The sequence below is a fragment of the Camarhynchus parvulus genome, chromosome 13, assembly GCF_901933205.1.
Source record: "Camarhynchus parvulus chromosome 13, STF_HiC, whole genome shotgun sequence".
NCBI lineage: Eukaryota > Metazoa > Chordata > Aves > Passeriformes > Thraupidae > Camarhynchus > Camarhynchus parvulus.
In genome coordinates this window covers 10,482,237-10,498,687 of record NC_044583.1, presented here as the reverse complement: position 1 = coordinate 10,498,687, position 16,451 = coordinate 10,482,237, and the positions used below count along the sequence as shown (strand labels likewise).

At 48.8% G+C, this 16,451-nt stretch overlaps 1 protein-coding gene across 1 annotated transcript; it reads right to left on the bottom strand.

The window, feature by feature from the left end:
- Positions 1 to 12,464: 12,464 nt before the first annotated feature.
- On the bottom strand, positions 12,465 to 15,917 carry WNT8A (Wnt family member 8A). The gene is given in 8 exon segments (XM_030957528.1): positions 12,465 to 12,772; positions 12,775 to 13,024; positions 14,132 to 14,169; positions 14,172 to 14,273; positions 14,374 to 14,499; positions 15,376 to 15,514; positions 15,727 to 15,760; positions 15,847 to 15,917. Coding segments are annotated over 8 exon segments (1,068 nt in total).
- Between the last annotated feature and the right edge of the window lie 534 nt (positions 15,918 to 16,451).

The window sequence follows — 16,451 nt, the reverse complement described above, 5'->3', positions numbered from 1 at the left end:
GAGGCTATTTCAGAATACTTGTTTTCTTCCCAGCTCTTCCATGTAAATATACTGAATTGACCAGCAAAGTTTTGACCGTGACTGTCTTTGTTTTGCAAAGTTCTCTTGTAAACAGGCTCTGTGGGGCTTCCCCAAATAGCCCCATCAGTGCAACTGAATGGGAGCAACAAAGGCATAGGAAATGAAATGTCCATTTCTTTTCTTATTCATGTAAATGATAGTTCATCGTACTGTTTATTAGCTTCATATAGTCAGGATCTGTGATGGTTCTTAAGCCTTTTATTGCTTTTTTTTCTCCTTTAATGAGCTGCAATAAAACATTGCCTTGCCAGGGTGCTGACCCAGTGCTGAGGCATTCTCCAAACTTAGCAATATTATTGGTATTAATTAGTCATTACCCATCACAGCACAGAGCAGCTATGATCTTTACTAGTTGTTCTGTCTCTCTGCAAAATGTTCCTTTTAAGGTGATTTGGAATTCTTGGAATTAATAATTTCAAGTCATCCATAAACATGGTTTTAATAATGATATCTGGTTTCTTTGTAATATCTCTCCTCAGTGGATGGGCAATGATGTACAAAGGAACTGGCAGTAGACAGGTGGTACAAGTGTGAAGGTGAGGAATGGAGATGTGAGAAGACTCCTTGGGTCCTCCCTTGGAGCAGCAGGAAGATCTAGAATCACAGAATCATGGAAAACGGGGCAAAAACAGATGGTTACTGCATGTGCTCTGTGAAAGTGCCTACTTGGAGGTAGGGATGGGGGGTTTAACACCTGTGTTCTCAGGATCTGCCAGTGCTTTGGTGCTTGGATCCTTGGCATCTTACATCTTGAATAATTTCTTTGGAGGCTTTTTACCTGAATATGGGTAGAAGGTTTCTCTCTGTGGTATCAGGTTTTAATGAAGATAGCTCTATCACTACAGTAATGCTGTTGCAAGTCTGTTAATGAGTTCTGACTTATAAAATATATTAGCAGTGTTTTTGGGAGTGATCAGGTAATGTGAAGCTGTGATGATGAGATTTGAGCACAACTCCTAGGTGGGAGTAATCTCAGATAGATCGTCTGTGGCTGGGAGGATCTGTGCTCCTCTGCCCCAGCTGCACCTCCAGCTGTTTTCTTTTGTTTTTTGTTCTGTGTTGTTGCATACAGCCACCAAAGGTGATGATCCAAGGGGAAATCACATGGTATTCCTGACACTGTGTTTAGAGCTGTGAACAGAACAGGTAGAGGAAAGGCCAAATGAGGACATGTGTGATCCACTGCTCTGTCTTCCTCTGTTCCAACAACACACAAATGAAATGTTTCCCTAAACCAGGACATCCACCCTTCAGATACTCTGACTGAGCTCCTCTCAGCTCAGCCATGATCACAGCTTCAGGAGGACTGGCCTGGGCACAGAGAGCAAAGACTGACAGAAAATTAAAATTTGGAGCTATTTTTATTCTGCTCCAACTGTTGGGTTTCTTTCTGGGTACAAACAGTTGATGTGACTTTCATCAGCTGACATGAGGGAAAAGGTGTAAGGTAAAGTATATTTTTAAGTTGAATTATTTTATGTGTGCTTTTAGCGATTTGCTGCAGAAGATGATGTTTGGTCATGTCCTTGGGTCCTATCATCTGGTTTAATTCTATTGAGGTGAATTCTGACAGATTATATTAATTTGGGTATGACCTGAGATTGTAACATCCTGACAGTATAAACTGGCAGCTTTTGATTTTCATTCCCTTGTACTGACAAGAAATTGGATCTTTATTTACCTATCTATCCAGTTCCAATGAAAATTAACAGTTTCATTGTTACCTAGTATTAATTTACAATTCTGCTACAGGTTTTCTTTTAAGGTTGAGAAAGTTTAAATACAGAATAATTTTTATTTGTGTGTGCCAGCCACACCCCTGGATGTGAAATAGCTGTTTTGGTGCCAGGGGAGTTTTCCAAATATACAGTATGTCTTTTATGTGCCCACATGTGTACCATTAAAGGGTTTCTGCTCATGGAGGCGGTAGGATTTCCACACTGGTCCAGAGGTGACACATTACTGATGAGAATTTGCTTATTTTTTAATAGAAAAAAATTATCTTCTAAAAGTTTTGCATCCCTTGGTCCATAGTGCCAGAGGAACATGTTGAGCCTTTTCTGTTTGCTTTCAACAACAGTGGGAATTCTTCAGTTAAGTATAAAAAAATGGAAATTTCCTTTCTTTCTGCCCCTCTCAAGTATATTTAGGTAACTGAAGCACATCCACACTTGGAGAGATGGGGCTGTTTTGCAAGGGAAAACCAAAACATTCCAGTGCAGCTAATATTGCAGCTCCTCTGGTGTCTTAAGTTCAGGCCACAGCAGGAGGTGCAGATATCCAAGGGGAATGCAGTAACTTTTTGGATCTTTTCTTTGGAAGAAATAATAAGATGGGTCACAATTAACCCATTCAGATAAGTTAGTAAGGCTCTGGGGGATGAGAGAAGAAATGGGGTGTTCTTAGTTCTAATGGTTTGCTCTACAGAAAATAAACCTTTTCTCTTACATGCCTTCAGGTCCAATCAATACATTTGTCTTCATCATTGCAGGCAGCATAAATTTGGTTCTTTCCTTACAACCTTCTCTTATACATCCCTCCTTGAGATGTCCAAGCCTGATGTGATGATTGTTCTTTGATTATCTTGCTCTGGCAAACCAATGGGCTCCACTCTCCAGGAGAGAAGGGCTCTCCAGGGCAAGTGTCAGAATGTTGGCACCAAGTATTTTGTTCCTCTCCCATGATTAATGTGGAAGGAGTGTTTTTAAGTAGTTTGTAATTTGTCACAGTGAGACTTGCAATGGAAAACATGCCACAGCAGAGGCAGCCAGGGCCATAAAGTGCTGTTGCTGGGAAGTGAGGACTATTCTAACACAGGTGATGTCTCCAGGGGGTGTATTCCTCAGGAGCTGGGGGGTGGATTAGCAGTCAAACCTTTGAGGAGCAGGGTGAAAGCCAATATGTCCATGGTGACAGGGACACAGCTGGAATTAAGAAGGATGACTAGCACATCCAAACCTTTTTTAAAGGATTTTGGTTGTTTTTCTCCGGTGATCTTTTCTGGTTTCATTTATTCATCTGTCTCGAGAGTTCATATCTTTCAGGCAGCAGAGAAGTGTCTGCCCTGGTGTCTCAGAAAATGAGGTTTTGTGTTTGGTGCCTGACAGAGGGAGCTGCACACTGGTGCCATGGGTGAGCAGGGAATGTCCCCTTGCTCTCTGCCTGTCTCTGGCACTCAGTGCTTGTGGAGCTCATCTCAGCAGAGCTTTGCTGCTTTCTGCTTTCCTTTCTCCACCTCTGAACCTTGATGTCACCGTGTGGCTTTGGAAAGAAATGGCTTGAAGGGGCCTGTGCAAAAAGTCACCCATCTTTCAAAATGCAGGCCAGGGTGATGTTTGTTCAAGGAGCAGCACCTGAAGGTCAATTCTGTTATTCCATGACTCCTTAATTGATATGTTTTCCTAAAAGCCAGTAATCTCCAAGGAAGGCATGTCCTGTCTGAGAAAATAAAGCAAGACATATAAATTGCTTTAATGGGGTGCTCTAGTACATTTATATCTTCTTAAAAGGAAGCTAAACCACATGCATGAGATGATAGATGAGTTTATTTTCACATGTGGATTTAATAACCTACCAAGATGTAGCTGCATATTTAGTGCTCAAAGTCATCTCCAGGAAAACAGTTCCCTGGGGTGAGGTCAGTGTCTGCTTGCAGCCAAGAGAATGAGTGGAAGGGGTTTGTCAGTGGTTAGCTTGGTTAGGAGGCAGGATGGTTCACATGATACTGAACTAATCAGGGTGATGTGGAAATTAATTTTATCTTCTGCACAGGACAGAGAGAGTGGAAGTGCCCCTGAGACCATCTGGGGTTTAAAACTCTGAGGAGCTGGAAGGAGCTGACTGCCACTCTGTTTCTTTGTAGCACTGTTTGTTAGTCTTCCCAAATATTTATTGGATCATAGTTGTAATTAAATTTGTGCTGAAAATGTACAGAGCACTCTGTACTTAGTGTAACATGAAACCAGGGATCCTCTGCACTGGAGCAGTACAGTGGCAGGTCTTGGCCACAACAGCCCCCTTTGGAATGGGAGATAATCCAAGAGCCTTCCCTGTTGATATGGCCCTTGCAGAGTTACAGCACAGGAAATTGTGAATTTTGGCTCCATCCTGTTTGACCATTTACACAATCTCCTTATCAAGGTACCTGGCCTGGTCCTGGGAGATTGGATGGTGTCTGGGTACAAGAGCTACAATTTAGTGCTCCCAACTGCTTGAAAGGGACTGGACAGTGATTTGTGAGCTCTCTGGTGATGGGTGAGATAAACTCTGCAGTGGGGATGTCCTCTGCCCTGCCCTCCACCCTGGCCAGAGCTGGGCCAGCTCCCCATGCACACCTTGGAGCTAGAGCTGGGTGCAGGCTGTGCATTGATCATTCCTGATCATTCATTCCTGATCATTCCTGAATTCCACACTCAGCTCTCATGGCCTGTGCTAGATGAGAGAAAGAAATCAATGTGCTGCAGCCAAAAGCACCCAGATGTTTCTCAGGGAATTCAAATAGCAGGTTGGTTGGTAAATCAGAGGCTGAGGCCTGAGATGACAGAGCTCGCAGCCTGTGGGGGAAAGCCCATGGCACAAACAAGAAATAGGAGAGTGAAGCAGTCCAGCCTGGGAAGCAAAACTGTGTTTGCCCTGGGATAAATCTTATTAACTTGAGCACATCAAAGCATAAATGTATTGTCTTACTCCTGGACTCGAGCTGGCTTGAGCAGAGCCATCCTGAGCGTCTCTTCCCAGTGCTCCTGTCCAGGACTGGCTGGTGCTCCTGTGCCAGCAGAGATGTCCCCAGGAGCCACATCTGCAGCCTGGCCCTGACTGGAATTACCTGCTCTCCCGACACCTGTGGTGCAGCTGTAATGCTGGGAGTGCTTGGCACCTCGGGAGGTTTTCACGGCTGAGTTAATTTAATTATTCTCCTGCTCATTGGCTTCAAAATCCACTTAGGGAGGAGGTGCCTTGTCCCTATCACAAGTGATGGCAGCTGGCCAGCAGAAATCTGCCTGGCAGGAGTGGGAATGAAGAGCTGGGCCACAGTAGGTTTAGCTTCAAGGCACTGGGCAAAAGGGAGAGAAATAGAAATTATTGCTTTTAAAACTGCCAACTCAGCTCTTGATGGATGATCCCCTAGAAGTGTCAGACCAGGAGCCCCAGCTCTGTGAGCTAGAGAAGCCTGTGGAATTGAGAAGAGATGTGAGAAGAAGAAATGTGTCCAGGCTTGATCTGAGTCAATAAAGAGAGTCCCACTGACATCACAACCCAACATTTCAGACCAGGCACCTCATGAGAGCCCAGTTTGGGCGTTGGCAGCCAGGCAGATGGGACAGGCAGTGCAGCCATGGTGCCAGCAGAGCTTACAACCAGCAAACTCAGCCCATGCATGGCCCGAGTTTGAGCCCAAGTGAGGTAAACCCTGTGCCTCTCCCCACTGTTTTACAGTCCTTCCACTGAGCTCATCATTACCATCTTTTATGGCATCCCATGTGCTGTTGAAAGCATCAGAGGAGGAAATGAAGGGCCCTTTACTGTCCAGGCTCTGTGCTCACATGTCCCCTGACGAGCTATTCTCTCCTGGCCATGCCACAAGCGGCTTCAATTAATGTTGCATGGGACACTGAGGAAAGAATAGAGAGAGAAAGAGAAAGAATAGCTAAAATACTATTAGAGATCTATTTCCCTGTCTATTTCCCATCACATCCTACTGCTTGTACAGCTCTGCTATCCCACTTATGACAGATTTAGGGTTAGTCCCTTTCATTTTCTGGCTCTAACTCACTCTGTCCCACATGACTGCAACTCTTCTTTGCATCCTGACTGCATTTGGTGAACATTTCTTAGCTGTGGCCATCAATCTCTGCTCCTTACTTCACTTAGAGTGACACCACCTTCCTCTCCTTTCCTCTCTGCATTTCAGACCCTCTGGGAGGAATGAGTGTGGGTCCCAGAGTCCAGTGAGTGTGGGTCCTGGTGCACACTTTAAAAGGGTCTTTTCTAATCTCCAGGAGTGTTTGGACTAAGTCCACTTTGTCTGGGAGAGTTCTTGTGTGAAGCTGTCCCAGCAGCCATCTCTACAGATAAATAATTGTTTAATTAGGGAGCACCTCATCCTTCTTGTTCATAAAATATGAGCCACTCTGTGTGTTTGGTAAATGGGGAATGGGATAGGAGAGCAAAAGAGAAGTAAGGAAGGAATTAGTTTTGAAAGTACATTGCAAGTTACATTTATCTGATTTTCTGTAATCTGTCAATCTTCTGTTATGTGGCTGAGCTCCTTGGGGCTTGTTTGAAAAGGGGGAATTTACTGCACTGTAAGCCAGCAGTGATTTGCAAAGTGGATTGTATCCTAGGAGAGAGCAAGGAACCAGAAAAAGAGGTGGGGGAGCCTGTGCATCCCCAGCAGAGGTGTAAATACACTGTGCATCACCAGCTCCCTCCCAGCCACCCTGGGGGTGTTTTTGGAGGGACCAACCTGCTCTGTGTCCATCTCTTGTACCATTTCTTACCAGAAATATGGACCAGCAAGTGGGAAATAAATTGACTCCCTGTACACCTCCTTCTCCTTGGAGAAACCTTTGGAACCTTTCCCAGTAGATCTGTGCTTGATCAGGACTCCTGGCTGGCAGTGCAGCATGAATTCATACTGAATATGCAGCATTCCATGTTCTCTGCAGCCAGGGAAAGCAGATGCAGCCCATCCCAGCAGACAGTTACTGTAGGTGTCCTCCCCAACTGAGAAATGGTTGGGAAACGCTTGTAACTCTTTTTCTCAGGTGTTGCAAAGAGGATTTGTTTTGTAAATAGTGAAGTTGTTAATTGCCCTGACTTTATTAACAGGGAGCCGAAAAGGTGTTAACAAGTTTTTGTTGCTCTGCGCTGGCTCTGAGCCAGCACCAGTCCCTCTGTAAGGGGAAGGTGGCAAAGTTCCTCTGAAAGTCCCTTTGCCCTCTAGAGGGAAAAGAAAATAAATTAGGCACCCCTTTAGCCAAAGACTTGGGGTAACGTGTGAATTTTGTGGGAGGGATTTAACCTGAATCCCCACACAGCTCAGCCCCAGGGGATTCACTTTCTGTCGGTAACAGGGACTGGAGTGTCCCCAGGGCAGCACAGCTGGGAAGTCAGAGCTGCAAAAGAGCTTTAAAGGCTGTTTTCTGCCTCGGCTTCTCCCCAGGCACAGGTAGAGGGAAGCTCCTGCACGCAACTGTGGGAAGCCCTGGAGTTCAGCATCTTTGAAAATCAGGCTGGTTTAGGGATCTAACTTTAGGTATCTCACTTAAAAATATATTGAAAGCTACAGTTGAGGTTTCCAAGTCACTAAAGTCACCAACTGGTCACAAAAATCTTTCCTGTATACTCCAACAAGCCAGACACCCAAATCCTCCCATCTTTCCCTGAAAATTCCTGCTGATAAATACCATGGATTTAATCCCACAAATGGATGCTTTTTCATCCTCCTCTCTGGGACTGGCACTAGCAGCAGGTAACCAGGGGCTGATTCAGGCCCTTTAACTTTTTCCTGCTGAGGGTTGGTGTTGCAAGTGGAAAAGGACTTGTGACTTGTTTTTTAAGGCTGGAGGGAATCGCTGGCACTCGCTGGTTTCCCTGCAGCAGATGCAGCGTGACCAGGAATCTACACTGCATATGAAAAGGTCACTTACCCTGCTCAAGAGAGGAGATTCTAACACTTGTCAGCTTGAGTGATGGAGGCTCTGCATGGAGAGCCATAATATTCATGCCAGGGAATTGCCAAGCCCTCACGGAAGTGTTGAAGATGGATGGCCTGGGGATACACTCCTGACACTTTAATACTGGGGGAGGATACAGCACAAACATCTCATGCAGAATTATAATCCATGAAAGGGCACTGGGGGCATAATTTAAAGGTAATCCAGCAGGCAAGGGGTTTAACAGCTGAAGGGAAGCAGGCTGGGGGAAAGGAGGGATGCTGCTGGGATTCAGGGGGGCTGTGCTGGGGCTTTGGGGGAGGGAGCAGCCCCCAGCTGGGGTGGGACCAGGGAGGAGGGAGCAGTGCCAGGCCAAAATCCATCCCCCTCCAGACTGCTTGGCAAAATCATCTGCAGAACCTGCACTTGGTGTATTAATAAACTAGATTCTCTGCTTGCTGATGGTCACTGTGCAGCAGCGTGACCTGTTGAGGGGAGAGCCTGGGGCAGTGCCTCAATCTCTGAGCAGAAGTGTCCCTGCCAGCCTGCTGGGAGGGGCTGTGGGGCACACAGGGGCAACGATGGTGTGAATTCCCTGCCAGAGCCGTCCCTGCTCTCTCTTCTGGGAGAGGGAGCAAAGGAAACAGCACAGAGCTGCTGTGCCGGGACACCCTGAGCCCCCACACAAGCGCAGCCCCAGGCTGGCTCTGCGTGCTGGGCAGCCCTGGGATGTGCTGTCTGTGTCCATTGGCACAGGCTGGCACCTGCACCCCAAACTTCACCTCCCTGCCTGCACTGGTGGAGGTGACCCCAGCCAGGGCTGCCTGAGTCGTGCCCCTGCTCCTGCCTGGAGGGGAGTGAGGCTGGGCAGGCATTTCCACCTGCAGGGAAGGAGAAATCAGAAGAAAACTGGGGCTGGCTGTCCCTGGTGAGGGTGCAGGGATGGACACCTGGACAGCAGCATGGCCAAGGGCAACTGGTGCAACAGGGACAGGGATAGTCCTGGGATAGATGGGAAGGGCTGAGCCTGGGCTGTTATCATGGTATGAGCACCCCAAAACTGACCCTGTGTCAGCTGAGCAGGCACCTCTGACATAAACATGCCCTGGTCTGTGGCAATGCTATAGCTGGAATATATTATTTCATCCTTTGGAGTATGTTTCCCTTTCTCGCTAGAAATGGATTATAAACCATCCCTCTCCCACAATAAAGGCACAAATACATGGAGGGGACACTGGTGTTAAACCTCCAGAAAGGCAGTGGTGATGCTGAGGTGATTCCACGGATTTCTATCACAGAGGATGCTCTGTCCACGTCAGGGGCTGGTCAAACATGAAGATGCTGCTCCAGAACCATCCAAGTGGCCCCACAGCCCTGCCTAAAGTGCCCCTGCTCCAGGGGAGAAGCAGTGCTGTCACTCTTGAGGGACAGGCAGCAAGATCTTGCATTGAGTTCATGCAGCACCCGGCCCAGATTAAGATTTTTGGCTTTTCATTGTAATTAGGATCAACACTTACAATATCATTGCTGTGGGACAGTGTCAGGTCCCTCCTCAAGCCCTGAGAGAGCCAGCCCATCCCTTCCTCCAGGTGTGCAGTGGGTTGCAGGGATTGGGATCAGTGCCCCAGACTGGAGCTGGCTTGTGTGATCATAAGCAGGTTTGAAGGCCTCACCAGGCCCTGCAAAAGCTCTTTGGCTGTGGTGGGAGAAGGAGCCTTCACAGGGCAGCAGTGACAGGACTGTGCTCTGCTGTGTGTGCTCGTGTTTGCTTTGGAAGCTGCTCTGCAGGGGTAACAAAGCTGCCCAGGTAAAATCACAGCTGAGATGATGAGCTCAGTCCTGTGTTTGCATCCTCAGTTTGTGTTACCCGGTGCCCCATGGCATTTGTCAGAGTTATTACAGAAAGCACAGCAGCAGGCAGGGGTGTCAGGGCTCCCTGACAGTGCTGTGATGGATTAAGATGATCCTGAATTTCCATTGTTTTGCAGTGAATGTAGTGAGAATTGATGACTGTTGTATCCAAGCAACAAGGGGGAGGATAAGGAAGCTTCAGCTTCTCCAGGACTGTAATATCTCTGGCAAGGTGCCACTCTGAGCCATAGAGTTGATTTTTGTATTTGTTCAGTCTTGGTATTGTCTCTGCAAGGTACAAAAAGAAAAAGGCAATCTGTGAAATCGGATGGTGTCTAACTTTCTCTTGAGTTTGCTTCAGTTTGCATTTTGTTTCTGGCTTTTGGGGTGATGAGCTGCATCACACTGCAACAGGGTGATTTGCTCATTGCCTTAGAGAGTCTGAGAACCAGAAATGTAAATGGCTTTGATGACAAATTTAAGGAAGGACAGTTCATCTCCAGCATTTAAGTACAATGGGGTGGATATGGATGCTGAGTTGATGGGAATGGGGAGGGCTCAGTGGGAAAGGATTGGTCTCTGCAGTGGTATCTCTACTTCCCTCTCCAGCCCCATCTCCCTGGGATGGAGCCTTTGTGGGACAGAGGTCTGGTCTGGTGCTGTTGTCACCTACAAACCCGTTCCTTCTTATTTTCTGTGTTAATGTCAGTTTGAAAAGGGGCTTCAGAGAAATGGGTAGGATGACACACAGCCTGTCCTGCCCATTCCTGCTCTCTGGGAGCCCTCATCTCCCAGGATTTACCTGTGTGCTTTATTAACCTGCTGCTGGTACACAGCAGGAAGGTTTTGGTGTGCTTGGGAGTTATCCTGATGAAATAGTTTTCCTCCTCTGAGAGCACATCAACAGGGAATGTCCTGTGCTCTGTATCTCCTCATTTTGTGGGATTTTGGTGGCACCCTGTTTCTGCAGCTGCTGGGGCTCTGGAGCACAGTCCAAACCAATACAAAAAGAGACCCTGGGGATAATATTTGTGCAGACAAGTCAACCAGTGCTGGAGATGCAAGAAAGCAGCTTTGCTTGTCTGTTTTTATCACTCCCAGTTCAGCCTAAATTTTTGGGGGTCGCAACTGCTGTTGTGGCAACACTGTGCAAAAATCTTGGGGTATTTTGGTTTGGTAGGGTAAGTTACTAGAAACAGCCACCCTGAAGGCAGCATAGCCCCCCTAACTGATAGGGGCTTTAATAAAACCCCACTTTCTGTAAAATAACTGCATGGAAGTCAGCTGTGCTTCCCAAATGTGTGTTTTGCAAGCTGAGCTCCCTGCTCTGGCTCTCATGTGTGCCGAGGCTGTGTTCACACAGGGAGCCATAGTGAGACCTGGATAAAATAGCACCGGAGCATTCGCAGCGTGGGTGCAGCGTGCTGGCAGAGCTGCGGGGGGATTTTTACACTTGTCTCTCCTCCTCCTTCCCTGGCTGGAGAGCAAGCTTGGCCGAGCATCCTTGCTGTGCCATCGTGGGTGTGGGTGACGGCACAGCCCGGCTCCCTCCGGAGCAGCTCCGATCCCAGGAGCTGGAGCTGCCCTGGGACAGCAGCACCAGCGCTGTGCCCTGCTGCCCTGCCCGGGCTGTCGGCACCCGGAGCAGCAGGGAACCAGCAGACACATTCACAAGTGTCCCCGAGGTTTCTCTCCTGCTCCAGTTCAAAGGGTTCCTCTCGTGCCTCCCAGAGATCCGCGCTGAGCGCCGCTGGTGACGCTTTCCACATCAAAGCGGGGCAGCCTCGCTTTGTCTGGGGGATGTCGGGGCGAGGCGAATTAAGGAGACTTTGGGAGCTTCAGAGTCGGCTTTAGCCGGGCTGTGTCTGCATACTCAGCACATGGAAAGGGCGAGATTACGGCGATAGGTACTAAAGCCAACCCTCCGGGGACTGGAGGCTGGAGCCAACTTACTGAAATCCAGCTACTGAACTCACTGCCCTCACTGGATTAATGATGAGGAAACTCCTGGAAGTGCTGGGTTTTACACAGAAAGGGACAATTTTGCACCTAAAATCATACTGCTAGGAAGCCAGAAAAGAAAAAGCCAATTATTTTCATTGTGGTTTATTGCAAAATACAGTCCAAAATCTAACTCTTAAAGGATACCTTCAAAATATATAGTGAAAACAGATTGTGCTAAGCAATAATACAATTTATTAATAAACAACATTAGGCATAAAGAATTCTGAATTCTTATCTGCTAATTTAAAAAAATAGGAAGTGTAAAATGCTTAATTTTATCCAGTACAAATACATGATGCTATTGTTCTATTTGGAGCAAGGCTTCTTGTGCCAGAATACAAAATTCAAAAAGGAGGAGAAAAAAAAGGTGGGGAGGGAAATATGTAAACACTGACTGTAAACTTTCCAAAGCCCTCAAAAGGCTGCAGCTGTGGTAATACCTCCTCTCACATCACAAAGTGCATAAGTTTTCCTGCAGAGATGCTGCCAAGCAGCTGCTGCGCACCAGCAGCGGGGACCAGAGGCTGCAGGGATGGGATCACTGGGCTGGATCTGCCACAGCACCTGTTCCCACGTCTGGCTGGGGGCTGGAGCCCCACTGCTGCCATTGGCAGACCCACTGGCAAGGGCACAAGGGGTCGAGCCCACATAAACCATGAAATTCCTCCCTGTGTCCAGCACACAGATAAAGTGACTCCCGAGAAGAAAGAAGCTACCGGTAAATGTCGAGGGAAAAACATGGAAGCAAGATGGACCGTGGTCCATCAGCGCCCGCACCTTGTGCTTCCTCCATCCACAGGAGACCCCAGCACCTCACACGGTGCGCGCCCAACCCTCCTTCCCCAGCGTGGGGACACCAGAAAGCCTCCCCTATCTGCTGTGGGCCCTGCTCCTCTGCCTGCTGTGGTTGGGCACGGCGGAGTCGCGGCGGGTGCAGAAGTGCTTGGCCACCAGCGTCCGGCACTGCTCGCAGCGCACGGTGCAGCACCACTGGAACCGGCAGTTGCAGCTGGAGACCACCTCGGTCCTGCGCTCCTCCACGCGCAGCCCGCACTCGGTGCAGAGCCGCCGGCAGCTCCGCTTCTCCCACTGCGACAGGTTCCTGCCGCTCTGCAGGCACTCGCGGCCCTCGGTGCCCTGGTGGCCCAGGCTGGCGTTTCTCGTGCAGTAGTCGGGGAGTCCTCCAGGAAGACGAGCTCGGTGGCGTGGATGTGCTGGAAGGTCTCGGCCGTGGCCCCGCGGCTCTCGGCGCTGTTGCCGGCTCTCAGGCGCCTCTTGTCCATCTCCAGCTTCTGCGCTTGGTCGTACTTGAGCTTCAGCAAGTTGCCCACCTCGCGGAACTCGGCCAGCTGCAGCCAGCAGGTCTGGATGCTGCAGCTGCCCGACACCCCGTGGCACTTGCAGGCTCTCTTCATTGTGTCTTTCACTGCCTTGGTGGGATGAGGTGAAGAAATTAGGGAATCTCAAAATCAGGAGAGGCACTTGTAATTTGGGGACACTGCAGCTAAAGTGGCTCATGCTTGGCATGACTTCAGATCCTTCCAAGAGCTGACCTGGAATTCCATTACCTGGAATAACAAAGCTACTCCCCACACCCAACTAAAGCATTTACTAGTCCCAGTATAGGCGATAGAAAAGACACCGTTGGTGCGATAGAGACTACGTACTGTAAGGGAAAGACGAAATAATAATGAAAACTAGGCTATAAACAGCAAAGGTCAACCCTTGTACATTTCGCTCTTAGTTCCAGGAAGACATTTGTCCCAGGGCTAAGTGGGCACAAACTATTGTTCCCAGCCCTTCCAGGGGAATCCAGGCCAGGAAAAAAGTGCCTTTATCAGGTCATGCCCTTCTCACGCCACTCATCAGCATCAACCCATGTCCCTTTCAGAGGTTTCATTCAAAATGTGTGAAACTGCTTTGGAATAATCATACCCAACCTCTCTGCATCTCCTCCAGGCCAAGCACTTCACAGATATTATCTGCCTATCTCCCTCTGGTATTTATAAGGTCCCAATCGCTGGTATCTATGTGAGATTAAGCCTTGACACACCCTATGAGATAGGTATGTTAAGTGTTGTCATCCTTGTTTTTACAGACAAGGAGGTTTGGCAAGATGCTGAGAGCTGCCATGGCCCAGGCAGGAGTGGGGGTGAGTCTGGCTGGCTTGTGAGCAGGGCCAGCTCACACCTGGCTCCCCGGCCAAAGAGCTTGGAAATGCATATTGCAAGAAAGTAAGGAAGGTGGTTCTGGCTTTGTTTTACAGACCAGACAAGCCTAGAGGGGAGCACAAATCCCATGCATTTCTGAATAAGTGGTGTGTGCCAGCAGTTAACTGATTACACAGCTGCAGAAGCTGGAAGGGGGAACAATTCTTACTGTGATTCCCTGTGTTGGGGTTCAAGGCCAGACCCTGGCTGTGTTTTTTCCCCCATGCAAATATTACTGGGCCTGGATTTTCACAGAGGCCTGAAAATGGGCACCTGAACAGCCTAGATCTTGTTTTTAATATAGACATTATTATTATTATTACTTACAAGTCTCCCAACCTCATTGTTGTGCAGGTTAATCAGCGCCGGGTGTCGTGTCCCGTTTCCAAGGCATCCACAAAGAGCTTGGAAACCTTCTCCCCAAACTCCACATTGTCACTGCATCCTCCCCAGACCCAGCCTCGGCCACCTGCAGCACAGACACAGGATTATGCACTGACCTGCCCCGCAGTCTGAGAGGCTGTGTGTGGACAGAGGGACGGGTCAGTCTGTCCTGGGCGGTCACTCACCCACGCGGCCGTTCCTGGAGTCGTCGCAGCCGCAGCTGTCGAAGTCTCCCAGGCTGCAGTTCCTGGTCAGGGTGTACATGACCCCGGCCGAGCTGATGGCGTGCACAAAGGAGGTTTCCCGGGTAGCTGGGGGAGAAGAGGGAAAAAAGCTGTCACATGCAAAAGCTGTCACATGCAAATATAGACATCAATCCCGGATTATCAGGAATGAAGATCTCCTGTCCTGCGAAGGTGCAAGGAGAAAATACCCACACGCTCTGTGCAAAAGGAAAGGTGCTACAGAAATGAAATGCTCATCACGGGATCTTTTCAGACTTCAGCATCTCAGGCTACAGCAATTTGCTATCATATTATGCAGGTGTCTATACAGGGGATGGAACTTCTTGCCAGGGGTAGGATTTAAGGAAATGCCATGGTCCTACTCTGGCCAAGGTGAGTTAATTCTCCTTTCACCTGGCACTCCGTTCATCTCTGTCCTTCCCTGCCTGGGGGTATGTTGTGCTTTGATCTTGCCTGCTAGAGAAAATGGTCATTGATCCTTTGAACCTGTGCTAACAGCTGTCTGCACTCACACTCCTAGTGTAGTCCTTTGGCTTTCTGAAGACATTCAAATAGAGATGCTGCTCTGGGTGACAGCAGACTTCTGCCCATTGAAATAGATAATATTGGAATATATCCACAGCTTTCTTATGGAGGCAGTTTCTTAGTGCACATCTCTGGTTTTGCCTCTCCTGCACTTGTCCCCACTGGAAGCTCGGGTGTCTCTAGCACTGCACTCCCCTGCACACAGAGGGGTAGGAGCAGACCCGTGGAGCACTGAGCCTGCGATCCCTAGGAAAATATTAGTGCTATTTATGACCCCAGTTAATAAACATAAAGGAAAAACAGCAGTGATTTTTGGGCAGGAAGGCCCTTTTCCATCAGTTAATTGGCAGCACCGGCTCTCTCCGAGCACACCCCGCCCGCCCCGGCGCATCCCGGGGCCGCAGGTGCCGCACTCACCGCTGCGCAGCCGGTTGTGGGTGGAGAGCTGCAGGGCGCTCTCGGGGCAGTTCCAGCGCTCCCAGCCGAACTGGAACTTGCACTCCTCCATCCCGCTGTGTGCCCCGGCCGCCACGCTGCTGGAGAACGTCAGGTACGCCTGGCACGGGAGACAGCGGGGTTAAAATCCACCCTGCTTTAGCGTTTATCAGTGAAAACAGACATAAGCACGGTGTGAGTCCTTTCCCTCTGTACTTGGCAGGACTTGGAGCCGATATGCTCTGGGAAGTCTGGTTCCTTGGAAAGCACTATTTCCCATTTGCAATACAAAATCACTCCATTTAAATTCCTGACAGTCCATGTGTTAATTACCTTAGGTCCTGTCATCAGAAAGTTATTCACAGACCTGAAAAAGAGAAAATAAAATAAATCACCTTACCATAGGCTGAACAGCATCTTTAAAAATGTCCTTTCCACCGAGTTGGACCCTACCATGCTGCTGAGTGGAAAATGGCACTGTAGACCCCTGTGATGGAGAGGATGAGGAGGGTGCTTCTCTTCATGGCTGTCACAAGGAGTGGAGTTGGATCCCTTTGGCTGCTCCGTAGCTCTCCACACCGCAGGTCTCTGCAAAGCAGGGCCACCTCCCTCCACTCCTTCCCAAGGTGAGCTATGGGGATGGAGCAAAGCTGCAGGAACCTCCAACCCTGATATTTATAAGGTGAAGTTGTGAATAGTCAAAACCCCCCATTCATTTGCTACCCAATGACTTCATGTGATAAAAAAGCTCCCGCTCCAATGGGTGACAAGGAACCGCCTCAGGTTGCACTTCAAAAGGCGGCGGGTGTCCCTGGGAGAGGGATGGTCTGAAGGAGAGCAAACTTCCCTAACAATGGGACACTTTTAACTCTCCTCCCTGCCACCAGCTATCCCTTTCTGCTGGCCCCGAGTCCTCTTGCCTTCTCCTTTTCATCCTCTGCCCGCCAGCAGAGGCTCCATCCCCACGTCCCTCTGAAATAACAAGCAGATGCATTTCTATAGTTCCCCTGCTATCTGCCTGCTCCCTCCTATGAGAATTCCCCGAGGAGTCTTAACAA